General features: G+C 47.5%; 1 protein-coding gene across 3 annotated transcripts; it reads left to right on the forward strand.

Moving 5' to 3' along the window:
• Positions 1-920: 920 nt before the first annotated feature.
• LOC146334692 (uncharacterized) lies at positions 921-25,920 on the forward strand. 3 transcript variants are annotated; one of them, XM_084824641.1, is made up of 7 exons: positions 921-1,111; positions 8,586-8,691; positions 14,064-14,132; positions 15,499-15,540; positions 17,595-17,629; positions 20,051-20,170; positions 21,265-25,920. In XM_084824641.1, the coding sequence occupies exons 2-6, from the start codon at positions 8,631-8,633 to the stop codon at positions 20,159-20,161; spliced, it is 318 nt and encodes a 105-aa protein (XP_084680767.1). In that variant the 5' UTR covers positions 921-1,111; positions 8,586-8,630; the 3' UTR covers positions 20,162-20,170; positions 21,265-25,920. The 3 variants fall into 3 exon arrangements, with proteins under 3 accessions (XP_084680767.1, XP_084680769.1, XP_084680768.1); XM_084824643.1 differs by lacking the exon at positions 14,064-14,132; XM_084824642.1 differs by lacking the exons at positions 20,051-20,170; positions 21,265-25,920 and adding an exon at positions 18,407-18,863.
• The last annotated feature ends 49 nt before the right edge of the window (positions 25,921-25,969 follow it).

Below are 25,969 nucleotides of genomic sequence, written 5' to 3' on the forward strand. Positions count from 1 at the left end.
AAGGATAAATGATACGGGCTGGATATTATTTAGCCCCAGCATCTAATAATCCAGAAGTATACTGCCTCTTTTTTTTCTGCAAACCACTCAAAGTGGCATAGAAAGTGTAAGTAGAACTTGCAGGGAAGATGCATTTCTGTGGCAAATACAAACAACTAGACAACCAGATTGGGACATACATGGTATGATTTCTTCTCAGGATGTGAGTGAACCATGCCTTCCATTTATGGTTTACTTCATTTCCTGGGGGGGAAAAGAGGATTTCACTTCCTCCCTTACTCCCCAGCTCACAGAGACTCTTCCCCCCAGCAGATGTTTTCAGTTTTGCTCCTGACTTTTCCTTTACATGGTGACGTTTGTCAAAACTAGTTCCTGACAGGTGGTCAGATGTTTTCTCAGTTAACCAGCACAAAAGCTTAAGGAATCTCTGTCTCTGTCTCTGTCTCTCTCTCTCTCTCTCTCACACACACACACACACACACACACATCTACGTTCTACACCAGGGGCAAACAGAATCTAAGAACTGCTTTTCTGGATCAAACCACGATCCAAATAGCCCACCATTCTGTCTTGATCAATGGCCAGCTGGATGCAGCTGGGGAGCTCAGAAACAGGGAACAAAAGGTGAAAATAAACCTTCCTCTGGTGTTTCTCCCCCTCACCTGGGACTCAGCAGTATACGACATCTATTGGGGCAAAAGAAAGAAGGTAAGACAGAAGACAAGAAAAGAAAAGAAAAGAAAAGAAAAGGGGGGGCATAATTTTGCAAAGGCTTCCTTTTATAAGTTCAGGTCCCGCATACGGTACACGAACATGCAGGAAATGGAACCCTGTCACCGCTCATCAACAATGCGCTCTGTCCAAACAGTCAAGACTTTATCAGGGTCCTTTGCCTACCATGTTGATGTCGCATCAACACCCATTAGGACCATGGGCCTTGAGACTGTGGGGAAGTATTAGTAATGAGCAAAACTGAGCATTATGGAAGGCAGCTTTGCTTTCCCGCACGCACACCTCCTCCCTCTTCCCCTATCCGTCAGTAACTTTCACTTTAGCTTTGCCACACACCTGAGGTCTGTTTGAACTTCGGTTCCATGTCCCACCATACATGTGAGTACCACTCTTCTTTCCCACATGTGGAGGGACTCGGGGGTGTTGCTGGGGGAGCCACGAGAGACTTCCTGCCTGTGCTCTCAATCAGTGCAGCACAGACTAGCGTGGACATCCTGCCCGGGGTTTCAGAACCGAGAGGGCCGGCGGTCGTGTGATGGCACGTTGACATTGCCTGAGCAACCAGCAGCTGCTGCTCCTAACTCTGGGAGGCCAAAGGCACAGCCTGTGTCCTATGGGTCAGGAATTTGAGGCCCAGAGCCAAATCCGGAAACAGGACAGGGGGAGGGGGCTTCCTGTCTCTCCCCAGCACCAGTTGCCAGCTCAGAAGCAAGTGAACGTGTCATGGGACGAGCAACATCGGTGGCAACAGGACTAGGCACTTGGGTGGGCAGGCGGTCCAGGATTTTGGCTCCACGCCCCCAACTTGTTGCTGACCAGGGGCTGTGGGACTCTCCTTCATTTTGGGCTGGTTTTGCACAGCCAGGCGTATCCAGAAGATGCAGCTTAACTTTAATTTGGTTGCTTAAAGAGGCTGCTTTCAGACCTGCACCACGTGGGGTGGGGAAAGAACACTTTTTTCATTTAGAAAGCAGGTTAAGGCTGCATGCCTGGCCTCACTGACGCAGGCGTTCGATGGGGCTGACTTCTGGCTCATGGAGTTGCACCGGAAGGCCCTTTTTATACTTCAGGGCCTGTAGTGCCTGGCTGTATTGCTGCTTTTATAGGGCATCTTTCATTCTTTTGCCTTGCCTATTACAGTACACACCCAGGCAAAAATAGTCTCAGGTGGGAAACAAGCAAGACCTTACTTCCCAGCCTGAATAAAAGCGGCTTTCACCAATTAAAATGTATATGTGCTGACTGGAGCTTTATATTTACTGACTGCCGATACACATTTACTGAGGAGTAAACCCCATTGAACATCATGGGTATGCCTTCCAAGTAAACATGCAGAGGATTGGGCCATTTGTGGATTAATCTGCTAATTAAAGCTCACAACCCCATTTCCTTTTAATGCCCTTCATCCTCTCTTTTCCAGAAAACCCACCAGGGTTTGATTTTTTTAGCTGGGGAAATTAAATTTAATTTCAGATCTTGCTGCCGTTTCATGTGTAGATAGATGGAAAAGGGACCAGAAATGCTGACCAAATTGCTGGCGAAGGGAGGAGGGCACAAAGAAATAGGCTGTTTCGGGTTTAGCCCGGTGAGTGCCATCAGGAGGTCTCTGGAGGGCAGGCAGGGTTTGGAACATGCCTCCCCAGCATCCCCCCCCCCCCGCATTCCGGTGTTTGCCTGTGGTATTTTTGCATTGGGCCAGTCACGTGATGATTTCCTTGAACTGGATGCAGTCGGGCTGCCCAAGGTGTGGTTTGCGATAAGAGGGTAAAGCGGGGCGATCTCATGGAGCCATCCGGTGGTGGAGCAAGCGAGCGGCTGTGTTTATTCTCCAGCCTAGGTGGGGTGGGGGGTCTCTGCTTTTGTAAAGGCCTAGCACTGTGCCTTCTGAACAGCTCTTGTGGTTCTTCTCCACTCCAAAATGAACGTTGCAACTGTTTTAAAGGAGCCTGGGGTTCGGAAGGCCATGCAGCCACCTGAGAACTAGGGCTGCAACATGGCTCCCAGAGCAAGCTGGAAATTCCCTCTGCAACTTGCTCTAGAAGGCTGACACATGCCAGAGGCCCGACAGTCAGCCAAACATTCTGAACCCCTGAAATGTGCCACAGAAAATACTTTTCCTGCCCTGTCAGTGGCGACAAACACACCACCCTTTTGATGCTCTGACTTAGATTCCTGCACTGAGCAGGGGGTTGGACTCAATGGTCTTGCAGGCCCCTTCCAACCCCACTATTCTGTGATCTCTTTTATTGATCATAGCATTTTAAAATAATATTTCAGCTGTTTGGCTCTTCAACTTGGAAACTACCTTGTGGGAAAAATCAGTTAAGTGGGAAGTACAACTGTGCAGAGCGCTCCTGTTCAGGGTTCCAGCTAGCCAGCCACATCCTTGTCCAGGGCACTCCATTACATTCTCTCCCCAACCCCTCCCTCAGTTTCTTTTGTTCACCACTGAGCATGTGCAGATGTTATTGGGCTTTGGGATGTATGTAGATCTTGTATGTAGATGGTTCCATTTTGAGCCCATGAGGATTGGTGCTGCGACGGGAAAATTTTAAGGGCTAATTTTAGGTCTTCACGATATTGGGTTGGAGCTAAAGACTCCCACCGTCAGACTGTCTGTGTGTCTTTCTGTCGTTTTCTTGTTCAGTGGTTTGTGCTGCTCTTCAATAAACTGCTTGTGATTTGGGTTTACGAAAGTGAGCAGACCTGCAGCTTCACAGCTGGAATTCAGAGAACTGAGTTTGCCGTTAGTATATGTCTGCCTTCCTCAACCTGGTGCCCTCTAGCTATGTTGGACTACAACTCCCAGCATCCCCCACCAGCAGTCGTAGCCCAACACATCTGGAGGGCGCCAGGTTGGGGAAGGCTGGTATATATGATCAATCAATCCGTCAAAGCTGAGGCCACTGGGTGCCAATCCTACTAGGAGAAACTCAGTTCGTGGTTGGCTAGATAAAGATGCCCCATCTACAGCCTGCGGGGACATGAGTGTCGTCCTCCGCAACTTGGGTGGATGGTTGGGGTCTGAGGTTAAGGCCTCCCGATCCTGTGCTCAGGCATATTTTCCCTTCCTCCTAGCATCTCTAAACCCAGTCATTCCAACTGCACAGGTTTGCCATGTAAGGACGGCTTGTGTGGGGTGGGAGGATAAATTACAAAAGGCTCTTGCAGGCCCACTCCCAGAGAAGGGCTACAGCAGCATCTCTGCAAGATTCAGTGCTCTGGCTCAGCCTCCTTAATGATTTGGAGCAGTTCTACATCAGGCTTTTATTGCACTCTCATGACTGGTCAGTCACGGAAGTTTGCGAGTCCTTTACACAACGTCATCCACCTCTAGAGGCTCTCCCACGTTTTCTGACATTTAACCCAGGTTTTAAAAGATGGGAGATAACTCAGTAAGGAACATTAATCCATCTAGTGGCTGTATAATGAAACACGTAGAACTTGCAGACAAATGCAGTCCCCAGATCAAAGCACGGGTCCACCTGTGTAAAGGAGCCAATCTTAATCCTGCAAAGAATCTGGAAGGACAAGCTCCGGTAAGCTGCAAGATAAAAACCCTGGTGTGGAGAAGCCCTTGGTCACCTCCAGAAGAAAGATGCAGCAGAATTTACTTGCCCTCAGAGGAGGCTGCCTGGTTGTGTCTTTGTCTCAGCTTGCCTCTTCCCACCCCAGAACAGCGACTCATACAGAAACAGGAGAGGTGGGCTCCTCTGAGGGAAGGCATTGCTTACCCTTACCATGTGAAAATGGGAGCATGGCAGGGGCGAGTTAAGCATGCCTCTGATTTTAACTTAGAATGACCGCAAAAGCCATGCCTTGGCTACAAGAGGTTTGAGAACCACCGACCTAACCTCTCACAGATAGCGAAGAACATTTTCTGAAGACCAATAAAGGAAGTAATGCAGCCCTCAGAAAACAGACCTTGAGACTGTACCATTTCCTGTTTCATCCTAAACCATCTCTTCCTTTTTCTTTGTAGCGTTGACTTTTGCTCATTATGTAAAAATGACTCAGCTTACTTTACCCCAGTATGTCTTTTTTCCAAGCAAGGAGTAAATTATACTTCTCACAGCACATAGTTAAACTGTGGAACTCGCTACCACAAGATGTAGTGATGGCCACCAACTTGGATGGCTTCACAAGGGAGAGCCAGCGCGGTGTAGTAGCTAGAGTGTTGGACTGGGAGTCGGGAGATGCGGGTTCTAACCCCCACTCAGCCATGGAAGCTCACTGGGTGACTTTGGGCCAGTCACAGGTTCTCAGCCCAACCTACCTCACAGGGCTGTTGTTGTGAGGATGAATTTGTTTGTTTGTTTGTTTATTTGTTTATTTATTACAAATTCTTGGCCACCTTTCAGGGCAGAAGCCCTCCCAAGGCGGCTCACAGCAATAAGATACATAAAAACTGTTAAAATATTAAAAGCAATAAAAACATACACACAATAAAATAGTGATAAAAGCAACAATAAAAGCAGACAATAAAACCAGCAACAGCAAAAACAGCAACAACAGCAATCACATCAAGAGAAGGCCACGGTAAAATAATACGTTTTCAAGGCCTTCTTAAAAGCCTGCAATGACGGAGCATGGCAGACCTCCGATGGCAACTTTTTATTCTGGTTGTATTGTTATACTGTGGTTTTAATGTTTTATATATTTTATATTATTTTATTGTGTGCTCTTTGGTTTTAATTTTTGTGAACTGCCCAGAGAGCTTCAGCTATTGGGCGGTATAGAAATAAACAAACAAACAAACAAACTTGTTCCAAAGGTATGGAGCCACTGCAAAGAAGGCCCTCTCATATGTGGTCACCCACCTAACTGCTCTCGTGGGTGGGCAGATGGGAAGGGCCTCTCTTTCTGATCTTAAAGTGAGGGCAGGCTGATATGGGTGTAGGCGGCCCTCCAAGTAACTTGGTCCCAAACAGTCTAGGGTTTTAAAGGTCAAAACCAGCACTTTCAGTTTTGCTCAGAAACACACCAGTAACCAGTGCAGCTGGTACAGGAGAGGAGAGGAGAAGGATTATGTACGCTGCCTTGGGTTCCTTAAAGAGGAAAAAAGGTGGGATATATGTGTAATAAAATAAATAAATAAATAAATAACACAAATTCCTGGAGGCAGCGGCTATGAATGGCTACTAGTCCTGATGGCTATATGCTATGTCCTGCATCGGAGGCAGTCTGCCCATGTGTACCAGTTGCTGGGGAACGGCAAAAGCAGGAATAGCGGGCGGGTGCTACTGCGCTCTTCTCCCACTTGTAGGCTTTCCACTGGGGCCTCTGGATGGCCGCTACAGGAAGAGAATGCTGGACTAGAAAGGCCCTTTGGTCTGATCCAGCAGGGCTCCTCTTATGACCACCACCACTACCATCATCATGGGATTTCTCATTGTTGATTGTTAAAAATTTTTTTGGGGGTGCTGTCTGTTTACATGTTTGTATGTAAATGTTTTTTATAATATGTACAATATTGTATTTTTAAGAATGTTAATCTTTATAAACTGCTCAGAGAGCTTCGGCTATTGGGTGGTGTGGAAACGTAATAAATGAAACCAACGAAATGAAATTAGATCGGATATATTTGTTTTGAAGCTCACATCCGAGAAGGAGTTGGGGGTTGCCCTTGGTTCTCTCTTTATTTTTGTATTTAAGGCGGGGGGGGGGGAGTGGAAAGCGGCTGGCGGCTGCAGGAGAAGGAGCTTTTCGGGAGGGTGTAATTACGTGGGTACTATGCGAAGCAGTCTTTTTTAAGGTGTCCACTAGCAAGGCAAGCCCCAAAGTGGAGAATGAAATTGACAAGGACATTGACAAGAGGAGGATAGCAGGATACTTGGCTAAATAGCAGACAGGTGGTCTTGCACTCTTGTGCACTTGCGCAAGACCCCAAATTAAAAAAAAGGGGGGTGGGATGTGAATGCTTTACTGCATTCATAAGGGCTCAGAAAATTATATGCATTTGGCAATCTCATGCAAGAGGGAGGCAGTTTCCCTCATGAGCTGGCAACCCCAGTGGACCAACTGCACGAAGGGTGCTGATGTAGGAAACGAGGAATTCTCCTGCAAAGGTCCCTGGGATACGTGCTGGGAGGGCTAAGGGGAAACAATCCATGGAAAGCTGCAGTGTGCTTGATCGAGAGCCAGTGTGGTGTAGTGGCAAGAGTGTTGGACTGGGAGCTGGGAGATCCGGGTTCTAGTCCCCACTCGGCCATGGAAGCTCACTGGGTGACTGTGGGCCAGTCACAGACTCTCAGCCCAACCTACCTCACAGGGTTGTTGTTGTGAGGATAAAATGGAGAGGAGGAGGGTAATGTAAGCGGCCTTGGGTGCCTTGCAAGAGGAAAAAAGGCGGGATATGAATGCAATAATAAATAAATCGTCTGTCGGGAGTAAAGTGTGTTAGCAATATGCGGATGACATGCAGCTCTACCTCTCATTCAAATCTTCACCAAGGTTGGCCATAGAATCCCTGTCCAAATGTCTGGAGACGGTGAGTGGCTGGATGGGGAGGAATAAGCTGAAGCTGAACCCTGACAAGACCGAGGTACTTTTGGTGGGAGACAAGAGGAGGCTGGGGGATGTTGACCTGGTGTTGAATGGGGTACGGCTACCCTTGAAAGACCAGGTCCACAGCCTGGGGGTCATTTTGGACTCCCAGCTGTCCATGGAGGCTCAGGTGTCAGCTGTGAGCCGGACAGCGCTGTATCAACTCCATCTGATACGGCGGCTGCGCCCCTTCCTTCCCGACCATCTGCTCCCATCGGTAGTACATGCCCTGGTCTCCTCTCGTCTAGACTACTGTAATGCGCTCTACGTGGGGTTACCCTTGAAGACGGTTCGGAAGCTGCAGCTGGTACAGAACGCGGCGGCTCGCCTGATTAAAGGCAGCCGCCGGCGAGATCACATCACTCCAGTGCTGAAGGAGTTGCACTGGTTACCAGTTGTTTTCCGGGCCAAGTTCAAGGTGTTGGTTTTGACCTTTAAAACCCTATATGGTTCCGGCCCAGCCTATCTTAAGGAGCACCTCCAGCAACACCAGACAGGCCGCTTAACAAGATCAGCCTCGGATGGCCTTCTCTCTGTCCCATCAGCCAGGACAGCTAGACTGGTGGGGACGAGGGAGAGGGTCTTCTCTGTGGTGGCCCCCACTCTGTGGAACTCCCTCCCTAGGGAACTCCGTCATGCCCCCTCTTTAATGAGCTTCCGTCGTGCATTAAAAACGTGGTTGTTCAGGCAGGCATTTGGGGTGGGTTAGGGTATTTAAAAAAAAAAAAATTATGGTAAAATTTTATTGTTTTAAATTGTTTTATGGTGGGTTGTACATCGCCCAGAGTGGCTGGGTGACCAGTCAGATGGGCGATTAATAAATTTAATAAATAAATAAATAAATAAAATCAAGCAAACAAACAATCCATGGTGGCTTATCTCCAGGGTGGCTTAGCGTGACATGCAAACTTGCTCAGTGGGTCTACTCCAAGCATGAGTAAGAGTGGATCCAGCCCATAGTTCAGCCCTCAGAACGAAAGCTGTTGCTCACTACTGAGAATCTCTCTCTTTCTCTCTCTCTCCCGTGTGTGTGTGTGTGTGTGTGTGTGTACGGGTATGTCTGCAATTGTGTTTAATTGTAAACAGGAATCTTTCCCTAGAAAGAAACATTGTGAAAGTTCTGTTCCATACTATGATGTAATAATTTTCCTAGCCAACTTGGGGGCCTTTTTTTGTTTGTTTTTAAGAAAAAGCACCTCACAATAACATTCAAGACTTTTCAGTTCTCAAGAGAGGGTGGTGATTTGGTTCAGGCCTTGGAATCTTGCTGTTTCCTGTTATATTCATGCCTGGTTGCTCCTCTAAGGAACTCTCCAAATGACCCTCAGAGCGAAGGTGCTGGACGCATACAATGGCAGAGACAAAGATAAGAGTGTTTCTCTTGCTAGTTGGGATTCTTCAGAGTTCAACAGGTAAGTCATGCTGTCCAATTTTCAGTCAAGTCCTTTCAGCAGTGCCGCCAATTGCATCGGGAAAGAAAGTATGTCATAATTTCTTGTTGGATCTTCATTTTTGGCACTTTACTTGTTTGCTTTGGTCCAGTGAGATTTTGCTGTTGTGAAGAGGAAAAAGAGAGGGTTGAGCTTAGACACATCTCTTTGATATCATTTATTTTAGTTATTCATTTGAAGTATTTTTATGCCGCTCCTCAGCCAAAAAAAGTGCCTAAAACAGCTTACATATAATCAGTTAAACAAGATAGTCGTGCCTGGAGGCTTACAGTCCAAAAAGACACGACACACAAAGAAAAGGGGGGAGTGAAGAAGGAGAAAAAAATAATTCTTTTAGCAGTGAAGGTGGAATGGTAGAATTCGGTCTTTAAAAGTTGTGAATAATGATTTTAATGTTATTTTAATATGGTTTCATTGCTTTTTTAACATCTTTATGTATTATTGTTTTTATTTGTATTGTTGTGCACTGGCTTGGTGGAAAGCTGGTATATAATTATTATAAATAAATAAATCGACTGTCCAAAACAGATAAGATTATGAAGTAATATGGACCATTGTGCAGTAATACAGACCAGTTTAGATACAACTCTGTCTCTAATACTGAGACCTAGAAAAGCATTTTTTTCCAGTTAGAGAAGTCTGTCTGTCCATCTGTCTCTTTACAGTTAGATAAGGCTGAACTTGATAACTAATTTTAACAGCTTTAAAAAAAACGTGGGAAGAAATTAATCCTTTGTAGGAAAGAAATCTGATCTCTTGACAATATTTTATAAACTCATGGAGACAGCCATAAAAAAATAAAGTCTCATGAAACATCACACTGGTCAGAATTTAACATGAGGATCATGTTATGTTTAAAACAGGTGAATGCATCAATGACCAAACTTTGAAAATCTTGAAAACAGATTTTAAAAATTAACAGAAAAACTTATATTAATGCATTCTTCCATATTTTAATGATTCAGGGCAGCTTTCAGTCTAGCTGCCTTCAGTGCCATTTTTCTTGGTAGAAAGGTGGGGTACAAATCTGGCCACCTAATGCGAAGAGAAAACTCTCTGGAAAAGACCCTGATGCTGGGAAAGACTGAAGGCAAAAGGAGAAGGGGACGGCAGAGGATGAGATGGCTAGATAGCATCACTGATGCAATGAAGATGGTCTTGAGCACGCTCCGGGAGAGAGCGCAGGACAGGAAGGCCTGGCGTGCTGTGGTCCGTGGGGTCACGAAGAGTCAGACACAACTGAACGACTGAACAACAACAACATATACCGTTTTGGAATTTGCCAGACTCTATGTGGGCTTGATGTTAAAGCAGTTCCTTGTGGGTAAGGCAGTGCTGGGAGCCGCACAGACGTGATTCAGAATATAAGTAAAATGTCCACAGTTAAGGGCAACTGCCATAAATTTGGCTTTGGTTTATCCACAGTGAGCCCACACAAATTGTAAGCAGGCCCACATGAAACAACCCTGCAAAGTTCCAAGCCGAGGATGGGCATAAGGTGGCCATGTGGGATGCTGACAACCAGCTCCCAGCCAGCGGTGAATGATAAGAGACGAGCAAGGGAAATCCCTTAAAAGGAGAAGGGAAGAAAGCTCGCAGCAACCACGGGGCAGAGGAGAGGTGGGTGGGGAGGAACCATGGCACGCACCACACGATCCTGCATCAGACACCCGGTGCAGCAAAACAGATGACTGAAAGGCACAGGAGCTAAAACCAAGGGCAGAGCCAAGACGGTTGGAAAGAAGCTGGGATCTACAGCGCTTGGCACCGGACTGCGTTGGATTGCAAGGTGCAAGGGGAGCTACGGTGTCTCGGTCAGGGCAGGCAGCACGGCACTTGTGGGACGCGTTTCTTGGCACCCACCAAGGTGCCCCCCCTTTTTTTCTTAACGCATTTTCTTCCCAGTGGCTGGAATTGCTATGGGATAGGTTTCAACTGGTCCTGAAAACTCTGGCTTCAGAGGCACTGTTCGGTGTGTTGGGGCTCAGACTCCACCTCAGCCTTGTACCCAATCTTTGGGGCAGGTTTGTCGTCCTTTGCCACGCCTCCCATGGCAGCCATTTTGTAGTGGTGCCTGGAACAGTTTCTCCAATTGCCAAATGTGACCATGGCCCCAAACAGTAGCCTGCTCCTACTCTAGGACCAAACACCTAAAAAAGAGGCTGAAACGTCCCAACCATCAGCCTCCAACCCCTTTCAACTACCAAAGCTTGCCTAGGGCCTCAGGAGGCGAGGGAGGAGGCTGATGCAGAGCAGGCCCAGGATGGCCCATTGGTCCAACACTCATCACCAGTGTCCCTTTTCCTTCCTTCTCAAATGTTTCTTTCTGGGCAGCAGGCACGCTGCGAAGTGCTAGCTGAGGCTGTGGTTCCCTGCCTTCTCCTTTTCCCCAGAATGCTTCTGCACCTGCGTTCACCCAGAAGCCTCTTTCACCCCATTTCTGCATTAGTGGCAAAAATGTAGGGATGTATGAAAGTCACTTACCTTTCCGCGGATTATGTTCAGGGTGGGGGGGGAGGCGCTCCATCCCTCCCCCCGGAATCCTCGACGGGGAGGGGAGGCGATCAGGTCTTCCCCACCGGAATCCTCGACGGCCGGCTGGGCTCCACAGCGGCTCCACGGAACAGCCGGCCAGGCCCAGGCCAGGGCTGTCCGCAGCCGGATTTCTGGCTGCAGAGGGCTCTGGGTTAAAAAACAACAACGCGTACACAAATGGCGGCGGCTACGGCCGTCGCCATTTGCGTTCCTTATTTTTCACCGTCTTAAGTCTACGTAAATATTTACGTAGACTATTATGGCAAAAATAAAGGGGAACGCAAATAGCGTAGTGGGCGCTATTTCCGTCCCTTTTTGATTCGCCGTTTTAGCCTACGTAAATGTTTATGTAGACTAAGACAGTGAAAAATAAGCAACGCAAATGGCGGCGGCTATAGCCACCGCCATTTGCGTATGCCGTTTTTGGGGTTTTTTTTAACCAGGATGTGATAGGCTACGTAAGTCTTTACGTAGCCTATCATGTCTCTGTAAAAAAAAACAAAAAAAAACAGGCGACCAGACTGCAAATGGCGGCGGCGGCAGCCAATCGGAAGACCAGCTGCCGCAGCCGCTGCCACCGAAGCCGCCGCCAGAGCCGCTGCTGCCCGGAACATCCACCCCAAGTAAGTCTCATCCTGGGGGTATCCGCGGGAGGGGGCGGGGGGGCAGGCCGTTCTGCCACAGATTTCGGGGGGCCGAATGCACTGGCATTCGGCCTCACCGAGATCCATTGCAGAATTCTCTGACATCCCTACAAAAATGCATTTCAACAGGTGCATATATCGAAAGATAGAAAGACTAGCAACTGAGTGTTGCAAATACATTTTAAGCTCAACATTTTGGCCTCCACCCTCATCAGTAGCTGTGCTATTAATTGGGTGTCAGGAGTGGCAGTTTGGAACGCCTGGAGATGAAACACTCTTACATTCCAATCTGCGCATTCATTTGAGAACGTGGTTCAGCTCAGTTCATTTTGGAATTCACAAAGATCAAATTCCTCAAGGATCCCTATTTTCAGTGGGAAACGCTCCCTCGGAGAACACTCACCCAGAAGCATGCACCGGGGACGGAATCTTTTTTATTTACCCAGGGCTTTTCCCGTCTTTTGTCTGCTCCTCCTGCTAACACTCCATTTTTAAAGCCCATTTTTCTAGTTTTCTTTCTCTAGTTTTTCATTTTCTATTACACTGTAATTTGATGTTATTGTTTTATTTTATCATTGTTACCCATCCTAACAGCACAAGCCTATGCATGTCAGTTCAGAAGTAAACAGGGCAGAGGTGTTGAAGCGCTTTCAGCCCAAGCACTGAATTCCATTTTGGAAAAATTCTCGGGGACCACATTCCAGTGATAGGAGGGGTCCACAGCAGATCAGGGCGGGGCCAAAGACAAAAAGGTTTTTTTTAGCATTGTTGTTGTTGTTGTTATTATTATTATTAATTTCATTTCTATACTGCTGAATAGCCAAGGCTCTCTGGGCAGTTCACAACAATTCACAAAATCACAGATACAAGATGATAAAATACAGCGTAACATTTGAATATACAGAATTTAAAACACTTTAACCAGCTAAAATCAATTTCAATAAAATACTAGACCTGTTACAGACAGCTGACATAAAGGCTCCATCGTATACCATTAAATGCCTGGCAGTCTTAACTTAGTGCTGAAAAGATGACTATGTTGGTGCCAGGAGGGCCCCGGTGGGGAGATCGTTCCTAATTGCGAGGGCCACCACTGAGAAGACCCTCTCCCTCGTTGCCACTTTCCAAACTTCCCTTGTGTCAGTCCTTGCTGCTGGCAAACAGCAGCAATAACCCACTGCCTGATAAGCCAGGTCATAAACCTGTCCAAGGCAAGGAATGGAGGAGGACAGAGTGGGGGCTTCACCAGTTTGAGAAATCCAAGACAGCATGGCAGAGAGAAGTTCATTTTCCAGTCCAAGGTCTAAACACAGGGATTCAGAAGCAAGGCTGAGGTTCGGGGTCATGGTGGGACTGACGGGATCCGGCGTGTGGAAACGACGTTGTTCTCCAGCAGCTTTGCCCCTGCCTGCTTTTAATGGCAGCGCCTCTGGGAGCCTCTCAGTCTGAAACGGACAGAGGATCGCCTTCATTGCTGTTCGACATGAAGCCGCCTTCGCTCTGCTGGGGTCTGTGGAACTTCACCCTCTCAGTCCTCCGGGGAAGCTGCAACTGGGCATGTTTCCTCCACAGGGGGCTCGGGCTACTTCTGTGCCAGTCCCTTCCCCTGGGTCTGGAGCCTGCCATTCCCCTACATCCTCGGAGGAGTCCGAGGGAGGCATGACACCTTGGAGGTGGCATTCAGAGGAGGGCCTCGGATGCTTAACGCTCTTGCTGCCGGCACCTAAGCCTTAGGAGAGGCATTTCAGTCTTTTAGAATGGGCGGAAATGTGGAAGAACTGAGAAACCACCAAATTATTGGAGGTCAGGGTAAGGGGGCGTGGCCATCTGGGGAACCCCCAAGGGACACACCGGAACTCCCGTGAGCCTGAGGTTCTGCATCCCTGAAGCAGGGCTTCTAGGTGAATATTATTATAGGATTTCAGCCAGGCAGTGCAATCCTGTACATGTCTACTCAGAGGTAAGCCCCAATGAGTTCCAGACAACTCACTCCCTGGTATATGGCTATAGGATTGCAGAGTTTTATCTGAACTAATTGAACTTCATAATTGAATGAATGGCATGCATGGGGGAGGGGTATTTGGCAATATTCAGAATGAGCATCTCACATGATTTTTCATCACTCATCATTTCAGTGCAATTTTGTTTTGGTAGGACAGATTGCTCCGGGGATAGAGTTAGAATACGATGCGCATTACAAGAATTTTTCAATTATTTACAATGGTAAGATAATCCATCACACTTTGGTCAAACGAAGGGCGCTTTCAATTCCACGGAGAGTGGTCTGTTGCGGTCTGGGCATGTGGTGAGGGAAATGTTGCCATGTCTCCACAACCCATCAGAAATCTGCTTCTGGCACTCAGCACAGCAGTCTCAAAGAAGCAGAGCCCATTTGGAGTGGCATTTTTCAAGCTCCCTACATTCAGGCATTTACTAGGGTGGCATAGACTTGATCCAGGGCTTAAAATGAAACTGTATTGGTGCGGAAAAATATGTGTTAGGTGAAAACTGGCCTCCCTCCACGGGTCACAAAAGGCCAAATGGTCCCAGTGAAGGACAACTGCCACAACTCTGGCTTCAGTTTGTTTTTTTTAGACTGGTGGATTATGGGATTTGTAGTCCAACACAACTGGAGGGTGCCAGGTTGGGGAAGATGGTGTTAGACGTATTTAATATTCCTCCTTTAAGTTCCAAAGAATCTCTGGACTGTGCCTTATGTACCATAAGTTAAAGTAAAAAAAGAGGTTGTTTTTTTCCTAAGAGCAAGCATAAGTTCTAAGCATGCCCACTTGAAACACACCTGAGGCGTTCCAAGGTGAGGCAGAGAATAAGACTTAGGATGCTCAACGTTGGCTCTCTGTCGTGACTTTAGGCAAGCCTTCCCTGACCTGGTGCCCTCCGGGTGTGTCGGACTACAAGTCCCATTACCCCTGGCCAGCATGAGCATTACCTGGGGATGATGGGAGTTGCAGTCCCACACATCTGAAGCCACCGGGTTGGGCTAAGAAGGAGGGACCAAATCTTCAAGGCTGCTCTCAGGGAGATCAACAGTCCGCAGGGTCCATCCCCGGGTGCCCAGCCTTGCAACACAGAGGATCCGAGAAAACAGAGACAGGGCCTAGTTGAGACAGCTGGTAAACGGAAACTGGGAGCTACGGTTGCCAAGACTAGGTGGGCTGGGGTGGAGAAGCACGGAGGCCCATGGAGGAGGAAGAGCTCCAGTCCTAGCACCTTAAGAAGGAGCTGACGCATCCTGTTCCCCAGCCAAAAAGCGCTTTACGTTTCCTGAGCCCTGCTAAGGGTCCTCGGAGGCCTTCGGTGGGGAGGCCCTGTAATCACTGGGTAATTGTTCAGATTTCTACAGGAGCCCCAATCTCTCTGCTCCACTACGGCAGCTGGAAGGTTCCAGCAGCAGCGATGGCACATCGTGTCTTTAAAAAAAAATCCCGTCCATAGACTTAATTATTGGCAGAGGCAGAAAGTGATGATGATGCGGATGTGAGAAAGGGGTATTTGGCAATATTTAGAATTAATATTCTGGCCTGCAATAATTCATTTTACTTACTTTATTCTTTATTTTGGGGGGTAGAAAATTCTGAGGATTTTTTTGAAGATGAAGACTATTATTATGGTAAGATGATCCGCAGGGGATAAATGTAACATCTGGGCATGTCATGGGGTAAAACTGACTATCCCCCCAGAACCGTAAATGTGATAATAACAAAATAAAAACCGATCAGAGAGCTGAGGTTATGTGTCGGGCACCTCGTGCTGCAGTCTCAGTGAGGCAGAGCCCATTTAGAGCAGACGTTTTCCGAGGGAGGAACTGGTTCCTTGTCAACTCCTCTGCCGTGGAGCTCCGGTGCATCTGTCACGGAACCCAAGTGCATGACTGAGGATTCCAGGGTATGTATTAGGGCGCACACTCAGTTCATGCGCGGTGGGGCTAGGACATTTTTCAGCGTCCCCTTCACAAACTGCCCGGAACAATACACCCAACCGCACACCTATTTTTATATGTGTTTGAACGTGTGTTTTCTCCCAAAATGCATATTCAGATAGGTATTCTCCCCCGACCCCCACTCAAATCCTGGTGAAGGGAACCTGACCTCTACTTCGGGAGATCCCTGCTTGTCTTGACTTTGCTTTTCAGTGGTCTTGCAACAGCACGGACTGCTCTCCAAATGCCCCATTCCTGCCAGTCCAGAAGCTGGTGAGCCTGGAGTCCTGGCTGAAAGGCCACTCAGGGTAGATGCCCAGCTAGGAGAGAAGATGAGCGCTAGAACTGAGACTCCCCACTCGGCCATGGGAGCGCACTGGGTGACTTTGGGCTGGCCACAGACTCTCAGCTCAACCTACCTCACGGGGTTGTTGTTGTGAGGATAAAATGGAGAGGAGGAGGATTATGTATGCTGCCTCGGGTTCCTTAAAGAGGAAAAAAAGGTGGGATATAAATGTAATAAATAAATAAATACACAGTCCACAAAAAGAACCAACACAGAGACCATGGAGTTGGGCAACAAAGGTGTTGCACCTGGACGAGCCAGACAGGGATTGAGGCTTTGCACAATCCACCCTTCCTGGTGCATCGACGGAGGCCCCGATCCTGGAATTGCTTAAGGCAGGGTCTCGTCCCCAGAACCAGGCCCTGGAGAAGAGAGACCTTGTACTGTCAGACAAGCGTTCCACCTTCTAATGGCAGCTTCAGTCTGGGCTTGCCAGCAATCTTTGTTCCTGGCATCCAAGAGATGATGGGGGCATCTCAGGAATCCAAGCAAGGAGTTTGCATCTGTTCAGTTGTCGCAGTGAAGGCCTGGCGTTACTGGGCACTGTGAGGTCTGGTTCACATTGAGGACTTGGGGCAAGTCAGGTTCAGTGGATTCTGACCAAGCAGGAGTCACATTTCCCAGAGAGACAGGAAACGGAGCAGCACCACGGAGAGCTCTTAGTGAGGCTGGGACTGGAAGCCAGAGAAGCTTGCCTGTATGTTGCTCCAACAAACAGCAGATCGTGGCTGAGCCTTAAGTATAGTTTGACTTCTGTGTGACTGATGGCCCTGCCTCGCTATTGACTGAGGCCTTCTCCCTCAAAAGAGCTTGGTCCATTTCAGCAGTCTTGGGCCATGATGACCCAGAAGTGGCTGCGACGTGGTGGTATCTTTGCGACTAGAGTCCTCAGAATCTGAGGATGGCAACACGACCTCCTCTGGACACAGGGGAGCTGGTCCTGGGGGCCTTTGTGGAAGACTAGGTGCTAAGGAGGCAGGAACCTCATGCTGGCCAACTGCAACCAAGACCTCTCCCTGATCCATTAACTCAGAAGCCTCGTCCTCTGAGGATGAGGTGTCAGGCTCCTGGTCCATGATGGATCTGAGTCCTTGGATTCAGTGGGGTCAAAGGATGAGGTCTCCAGCACAGCTGTCCCAGAGTCCCCATCAGGGGGAGCTAACTCCTCTTGGTCCCAACATGCAGTTTTGTGGAGCTCTAAGAAAGAGTTCTCTGTGTTCATCCAATAAGGATGTTCAGGATTCTTTGAGGAAGACCATGGCAATTACACTCTTTTCAACCCTTGTCAGCCTTGTAGCCCCCTTCCAACCCTACTATACTATTCTATGTACCCCCTTCTTAAAGTTTGCCATTAGGAATTTACTGGGATAATCTGTTTCTTTTCTTTTTACTTTTCCAGGCAACTCCACATATGAGTATGAACACAGCACGGATGTAAGTCACTCCCATGAGATTCTGTACTTCCTGGCAGCTTAACCCCTCAGAAGGGTGCTGTTGAGCCATTAGAGGAGGGGCAAGCCAGGGGGCAGGGCAAACACAGAAGCCTGAAAACAGGCAAGTCATATCTACCTCTCCGCTTTCACAAACAGCAGCTAAGGTGGCAAACCTGTGTCTGGACTATGCCTCTTCAAACTGGAGGTGGGCTGATACGGTTGAAAGTTTGCCCCATACACAAAAAAATTGCCGGTACATAGAAAGTAAACTTTGCCACAGTTACCCCTGCCCTGGTTCCTTCCAGACTATACTATTGTAATGCACACGATGTCAAGAGCTGCCTTTAAAAACAGTGTGGAAACTTCACCTCTTACAGAATGCAGCTGTTTGGATGCTAGCAGGGACCAAGTGATCAGATCCCATAACACCTATTGGTTACCGAGGCTGGGCTGTGTTTAAAGTGCTGGTAAAGCGCTAGCCAGTTTGGGAACAGATTTTCTGAAGGGCTGCCTGCCCCCATATGAAACTGCCTGGGCCTTAGCAAATGAGGGGTCTTACTCATGGGCTCACTCTCAAAAACAGCAGGCATGAGATGGGGGCTTTTTGGCAGTGGCCCCCATACTTATGAAATTCTCCCCCTAGGGAGATACATATGCCCCCTACTTGACTGGCTTTTAAAATGAACCCTGGAAACAGTTTCATTTCAAATGGCATTTTAATATCGGGTGCTGTGTATTATTTCTACTATTGTTGTAACATACTGTTTTCACATCTTAGGGCCGTGGTGGCTTAGTGGTTAAGATGCTGAACCGCAGACCGGAAGGTCGGCAGGACAGCAGTTCAAGACCCGAGGGCCGTGTGACGGAGTGAGCTCCCGTCTTCAGTCCCAGCTCCTGCCAACCTAGCAGTTCGAAAGCAAGAAATTGCAAGTAGATAAATAGGTTCCGCCTCGGCGGGAAAGGGAACAGCGCTCCGTGCACCTCGGTGTTCAGTCATGCCGGCCACATGGCCACGGAAGCGTCTTCGGACAGCGCTGGCTCTTCGGCTTAGAAACGGGGATGAGCACCGCACCCGAGAGTCGGACACGACTGGTTGGGGACACCTTTACCTTTTTACCTTTCACATCTTAGTTTTAGGGTGTGGTTTTATTCATATCAGATGCTACTGTGTATTATGGTATCGATATGAGCCACCTTGGGAGGGTTTTACCCTGAAAGGCAGCATATAATTTTTTAAAATAAATATATAAACAAAACAAGATATCTTGACTTGCTAGTTTTCTATGGGTGAATACAGATTTACTATGTACTTTCTGCAGTAAGCCCTACTGTGGACCCGGGCACAGCCTTCTTGCCCAGGCCGAGCTCCGTGGAAACTTATTTGTCAGAAAATGGGTGTGTACAACATTGATTGGCCTGCCTTGGTGTTAATCACAAATCTGCAATCTCCCCCTTTTTTTTCCCAGAGCCAGGCTGGTGCACAGTGCTGATTGGCTGGCCCTTGTGTCACTTAAAAAAAAGCTACTGCCCCCCTTTCCAGATCTGGACTGGGCAGCCCTTCCATCAGTCCTTAACAAGTTCCTCTTTTCAAACAGTTTTTAAGGGAATAGGAGCAGCACAACCCCTCTAAAAAAGCAGAAAATTAAAAAGCACCAGACAGACATTCGATGGGATAAATATGCCTGATACTTGAAGAAAGCAAAAGCGAAGCAAAAACAAACAAGCAAATGAAGTGGGCACCCCACTTGAAGCATAGTGGAGGGGTGAACAGGAAGAAATAATCAAGTTTCTGTCCACAGGCTGGCTGTGTGTCTGTACAAGATCAAGTGGGGGGGGATCATTCTGCAGACAACAAAATTGGGCCCCGTTCCTATTCAAAAATACATCTGTCTTCATCCTCCGTGAAGGGAAGTCCCCACCCCGCTACACACACGAGGAAGTATTCCATCATGTGAACCCCCACCTGCAGTGTGAAGTGGTACAGTCCAGACACAAGGGGGCCACCTTATCTGCTGTTTGTGAGAACGAGGCCAAAGTGTTCCACTGGAATAGGCAGGATTAAGGCAAAGGCAGGAGTCGTGGCATAAACCAGGAGGGTCAAAGCCTAGGATAGCATGCAGGGCAGAGGAGAAAAACACAAGTGGATAGATAGAAGGTGAAGCTATAGCATCACAGCATCCAGATAAAGGCTGTGGCCATAAAGGGAGGACCACTCACGTGGCATGTTGGCCACGCACACACTGAGGAGGGCAGGGTGAGCTAATGATCCCTGTTCAAGCAGAAACACCATGAGAATCTGAACAGCCGGGATTTTCAAGAGCTTGCTCCTGGAGAGAATAAGCTTCCATTTGCTTATGGGCCAGAGGAGCTTTGAATGTTGCATTTGTCTCTTTCAATGTTACATTTGCCTTTGCCCTTACAGGACGTTATTTCGAGGGACTCTGCCGGGGCTTTACTCCCGTGCCACGTCTTGCACTTCTTCCTTACTCTTATCCAGATTCTGCACGTCCTCCGGCCGGTCTTCCAGATGTGATTTTAGAAGGTACAGACGCAGTTCTTATACTGTTAATCTAGAGGTGTTGATTTCTTGCCTTAGCTAAAAGCTTCAAAACTAGTAACAAAAAGCTGCATGCTCTCCAAATAGCAATAGAAGCCAAGCATCTGGCGCAAAGAAAGAAAAAATCAGGATACCATCCAACTTGTAAAAAAAAAGTTTGCTTTTTTGCCAAGAAGGAGGCTGTGAGCCTTTCTCCACGAGGCTTTTATTGTGCGCTCGTGATTGCTCACTCACCGTATTTAGCGGGTCCTTTACATGACATGGGCTTCCTCCAGGCCTTTCCTGTGCTTTGCAACCATTATTGTGATTTAGAAATGGCAGAATGAGAATCTGATGAAATTGTGCAATTTCGCTATTCCACAGTGCCATCTAGTGGTTGTATAATGAAATATATAGCAAGGCGGCATAAGAACCCCCCCTTCCCCCAGAAAAAAAGCACATGCAAAGGAGCCAATGTTAATCCCACAAAGAATTCAGAAGCAGAAGCCTCATTAAAGGTGCGGGATAAAAGCCTCATGTAGAAATGCCCATAGGGCCAAACTAGACATGATGCTCTTTAAAAAAAAACAGGAGAGGCAATTTTCATCAGGACTGCAGTTTATAAGCAGGAAAGGGTTAACCCCTTTCTCTCATTCCTGCTGATAATTGCTTGCCCCTTGCCTGCTATTAGCTCCAAAAGGAAAGTTCCCATTGGGAGCCAGGGAAGGAGGCCAGAAAAGAGCAAGTATAGACTTCCTAGGAGAGAGATTGCAAAACTCCAGAGCCCCCACAGAAAAGGCCCTGTTCCTGGCAGAGGACACCCATCCTTCTCTCAAGATGGATCCCGGGGCAGAATCTCAGGTGTAGATATGAATGCCCAGGGAGCTCATACATGATAATAAAACCTTGAGTCTGCTTAGAGTAACTTTGGATCTCAGGCTGCTTCTGAGCATTAATGAAAGACACAAATAATGTGTTACAAATCACTTACATTTATGCCTTGGTTCTGTGCACTTTATATAGTTAACTAGATGAAAAATAAGCTGCAATATCTTTCTTGGATTCTCTCCACTCTCCCTTTCTCTCTGTATGTATTCCAGACATGATATGAACGGACTGCTTGCTTCAGAGGAAAGATTTTTAAAATGACTTCCTACATTCCTACAAAGAGGAATTTTCTTACAGCTGTGAATCAAACCCCAATTCTTGTTCATTACTGCCAGGATCAAAAGAAACATGGAATGCCTTCTGTGTGCCCAACATGGTTTTGCACTTGTCTTTCTTGCAGAGCAGCGTGTACCCGCCCTCCGTGCTATGTCATTTGTGAAATTCAAGGCAGCTTCTAAAACAGTTTGATATTCTATTGGAGAAAATACATCAAAAATCCTCTGACCCACACCATAAATAATAGCCACTGAAAATCAGCTTCCCTGCTGATTTCCATTGCTGGAACAATGCAGGTTCCATCTGCATTGGCAACACATAGAAGATTTAGGATTGCTTGGGGTCTTACTATGTCACTGCCACCACTGTTTGCCCAAATCAGCGATGTGCCAGGCTTTGCATGGATCCCTACAACACGTGTTCACAGCATGGGTCGTGCTGACTGGCCTGACAGGAAGGACAAGGGGAGAATGTGGATAGGCAGGCATTTTTCTCCCTCTGTCAAAATACTAGAACCTGGGGTCATCCTATGAAGCTGTTTGGTGGGAGATTCAGGACAGATCAAAGGAAGTGTTTCTTCGCACAGCACATGGTTAAACTATGGAACTCACTACCACAGGATGTAGTGATGGCCACCAATTTGGGGGCGGGTTGGACAAATTCCTGGAGAAGGCTATCAATGGCTATGCGCTACCTCCAGTACCAGAGGCAGTGAGCCTATGTGCACCAGTTGCTGGGGAACATGGGTGGGAGGATGCTGTTGCACCCATGCCATGCTTGTGGGTTCCTGGTCGACAGCTGGTTGGCCATCCAGCAGGGCTCTTCTGAAGTTCTTATAACATTCCCAGGGGTAGGCAAATTCTGAGCAATGCTAGTAAACTGGACCCCTTGAGAACTGCAAGTATTACACCAAGGGAAATGGAAAAGCATCATAAGAATTCATCTAGGTTTGTGCTCTTTGTCCATCATGACTGCACTGTGATTAATAATAACAATAACAACAACAATATTTTGCCTAAAGCTCTTGCAGCCAGCATCTAAGCCTTAGGAGAGGCATAGAACCTTTTAGAATCGCACAAAAACTGAGAAACGACCAAATGATTGGTGGCCAGGGGAAAAAGGCAGGGCTATCTAGGGAACACTGGAGGGACAGATTGGGATCCTAAGCAGGGCAGATTTGGCCCCCAGGCCTGACATTTTGGACCCCTGCAGTAAGAGGGTCCTATGGCACTCTTAGACTAGCCCATTTATAACAAGGTTTTGTGGGCTACACACTATCGGTGGCGAAAGCAAAGATCCATTGCAATCTCTTTCGGGACAGGTGGCCAGCCAAACCCTGATCAGGGTTTTCGCTTAGATGGCCTTTCAGGTTTTCACTATAGTGATGCACATGTTTTTCAGACTAAGAACTGCTTGTTTTTTCGTCAGGAAATCCAGTTCAGATCAAAGCTTAGTTTTTAAATTTGTTCTCTTGAACACAGCGGCTGCATGCAGAGCTCCGATATGATTTTCCCGAGGCAAGTTATAGACGATTGGGGATCATTCCATTCTTAAAAATTAGGTCTTACAGATTTAATTCATAGATCAGTCAACTAAAGCTTTCTCATACTTCCTTTGTTATCCTTTAAAAAAGGGACCTATGTTGCAGTTGTATTTAACAAAATTTTAAAATTGATCAGTTAATTGGTTAAAAGGAGAGTGATCAATCAACTAAAAATATTCTAAGGGAGCAATCCTTTGGCCACCGGACAGTGGCTAGACGGCCATAGGATATCGTGTTATCCAGGAACTGACCTTGGATCCCGCGCTTCGAGGTTGGGTCCTGGAGAACCAACCTCCCCCACTTCTGCACTGCCTCAGAGGCAGGGTAGAACAGCTCCATCCTCCGCGCTCGCAAGAGGAGCATGGAGCGGCCGAAAACAGGCACGGCTGGGGGCGTTCTGGGGCAGGGAGGACGTGAATGCCTGTACGATACAGCGGCCTCCTTCCGCGCTCCATCCTCCCACAGCTACACAGCCGCAATCGGCTGTCTAGCCAAAAATGCAGGGTAGAAGCGCAGAGGGAACGATCCCCTCCGTGCTTCTCCTGCCCTGCTTTGGATAGGCGGTCATCTCTGAGTTCGGAGGCGGCCACCTATCTGGATAGGATTGCGCCCTAACAGACCCATTAATGTTTTATACTGTTTAAATCGATTTTATCTGTATGCCGCCCCGAGATCTTAATGATATGGGGCGGGATATACATGTTTTAAATAAAAATAAGGATATAAATAAATAAAACGTTAAAGTAAGACTACAGCTTTATTCTTATGCACACTTACTTGGGAGCAAGTCCCTGTTGAACACAACAGGTCTCCCTTCTGACGAAACACGCAGACGATGGTTGGCTGCACATCTTTGGTTCCCAGACGTCATGATAGCCTATTAGACTATGACTGCAAATGTTTTGCTCTAATTCGATATTTGTGGAGCTGTGGTGCCACCTTCTGGTGCTTAAATGTACAACTAAAATACCAGCTTCCAAACCTTCAAATTTTTTTACAGGGTCATATAAAATCCTGATCTAAAACAGAAACTTCAAAAACAATTCAAAGGTTTCCAGAATATGCCGTCAGCCATGCAAATGCATCAGGGCCGGCCCTACCGTTGGGCAGAGTGAGGTAGTGGGGGGTGGGGAGTTGCAAGGACGGAGTTCTGTAGGCCGAGCGCCTGGCCTGAGCCCGGGAGGCTGGCCTGCTGCTCACATCCACAGAGCTGAAATTAGATCCAGTTGTCAGCCTGGCCAGCTGCTGTGTGTGTAATGGGGCAGCGCCATCTTGTCCTTCACACCTGGCATCAAAATGTCTTCGGCTGCCCCAAGAGCACCACATAGCGGATTCCACACTGAGCATGAACTGGCAAACTCTATGTTCAAATCCATGCCTTCGACATTCGTCTCACTGTGTGCTCTTGTGCAAATCATGACACTCTCAACTGAACCTACCTCACAGGCTTGTTGTGAGGATAAAATGGGACTACCCCAAGCATACTGCTGTGATCTCCTTGGAGAAAGTGCAGGATACGAACGTGGTAAACACCTCAGTTCAAAACTTCCACACACTTCATGTTTTCACACACTTCATGAGGAATCAATCCGATAAGAAACATAACGCTCCTTGCCAACGTTAAGACCCTTTGCATTTGTGCAATTAAACCCATGTTGTTGTTGTTTTTAAAAAGCCCAGGAACAGTATGCATGATTAAGTTGGTTGGCTTAAGCATGAACTTAATGATTAAGTTGGTTGGAGCAATCCTATGGCCGCTAGTCAGCAGCTAGATGGCCATACGACATGTCGGTTTCTGGGAACCTGCCCTCCCCCACACCCAAGCTGCCTCACAGGCAGCTCGGAATGGTCCCGCACTTGGAAGAGGAGAGGCGAAAACGGGGCGTTCCTGGGGGCGTTCCGGGGCAGGGAAGGCAGAAATGCCGATACGACACATCCAACATGTTGCCTGTGTTAAGGAAATATCCAAAGCAGGTTAGGTTGAACAGTCAGAAATTTGGAGAGACAGACAAAACTGTGTCTCTCCCCCCAAAAGAAAACAGGATGCATTTATACAGACAGAAAGTTGGAGAACAAAGAAAAACACACTACGCATGCTCAGAAACCAGTTAGTGCTCAGCAACAGTCTTATCAGCACAGCAGCCTTCTTCTCTTTAGGGATGAGTTACTCAGGTGGATAGGAATTTCTTGCTTATGAGCAAATTATAACTACTTTTTCATGGTCACACACGTGCGCGCGCACACGCACACATTCAATCCCATCAGGCACCTCGCCTGAACCAAACTACTTACAAGGCCTAGTCAGGCCTACTTTCACACCCGGCAGCTGCTTCCCCTGCTCCGCCTTCCTGTGGCTAGAAGCTGAAATCGTCTAGCCCCAAATGCAGGGCAGCTGAACCGTGGAAGGGACAATCCCCTCCACGCTTCTCCTGCCCTGCATTGGATGGGCAGTCGCCTCTGAGTTTGGAGGCGGCTGCCTATCTCCATAGGATCGCACCCTTAATGTCTGCATCATCTTCTGGCATTGGGTTGTCTTGTGCAAAGTGGAATATAGGACCAAGCATGGGGGTGGGTACAATTTACTGGGGCCCAGAGATCCATAGGGCCCTGCCCAGACTGCAACTCCATTACAATGAGAAAAAAGAATTTATATTATGCTTGAGGATATTTACAAAGCCTTATTTTCCTGTATCTATCCAGATCTTGCGAGGTTTGCTGGAGCCAATCAGAAGCAGCATTAGGGCAGAACAAGGAATATCTTGTACAGAAAGCTGCTGGCCCAGGCCCTTCTCTAGGACAGAGACCTCTTGCTTATGCAGCTGAACCAGGAGTTTGAGAGACAGATTTGTGCTTCCCTGTGTGACATGCTTTGTCAAGCACCATAATAATCAGGGGCATTGATCCCAGGGACAGTGGGAGCCAGTGCTGCTGCTTGGATTTACTAGCCTAAAATATATGTGAGCAAATGTGTAATGTTCTCTCTCCCTCTCGTTTATGATTCTGCAATGAAAAGGGACAGAAAAATAATGCTTTGAAAGTGAAAACAAGTCAAAACATTAGGGCCAGCCAGAAAGTCACAAAATAACCAAAAAGCTTTG

This window comes from Heloderma suspectum, chromosome 17, assembly GCF_057233095.1.
Source record: "Heloderma suspectum isolate Gila_16-S chromosome 17, 16-S_ref, whole genome shotgun sequence".
NCBI classification, from domain to species: Eukaryota; Metazoa; Chordata; class Lepidosauria; order Squamata; family Helodermatidae; genus Heloderma; species Heloderma suspectum.

Bases quoted from the DNA above. Each gene is read 5' to 3' on its own strand.
- LOC146334692 (XM_084824641.1), top strand. From the start codon at position 8,631: ATGGCAGAGACAAAGATAAGAGTGTTTCTCTTGCTAGTTGGGATTCTT. The intron at 8,692-14,063 runs GTAAGTCATGCT...TTGTTTTGGTAG, and splicing joins GATTCTTCAGAGTTCAACAG to GACAGATTGCTCCGGGGATA. The intron at 15,541-17,594 runs GTAAGATGATCC...TTACTTTTCCAG, and splicing joins AGATGAAGACTATTATTATG to GCAACTCCACATATGAGTAT.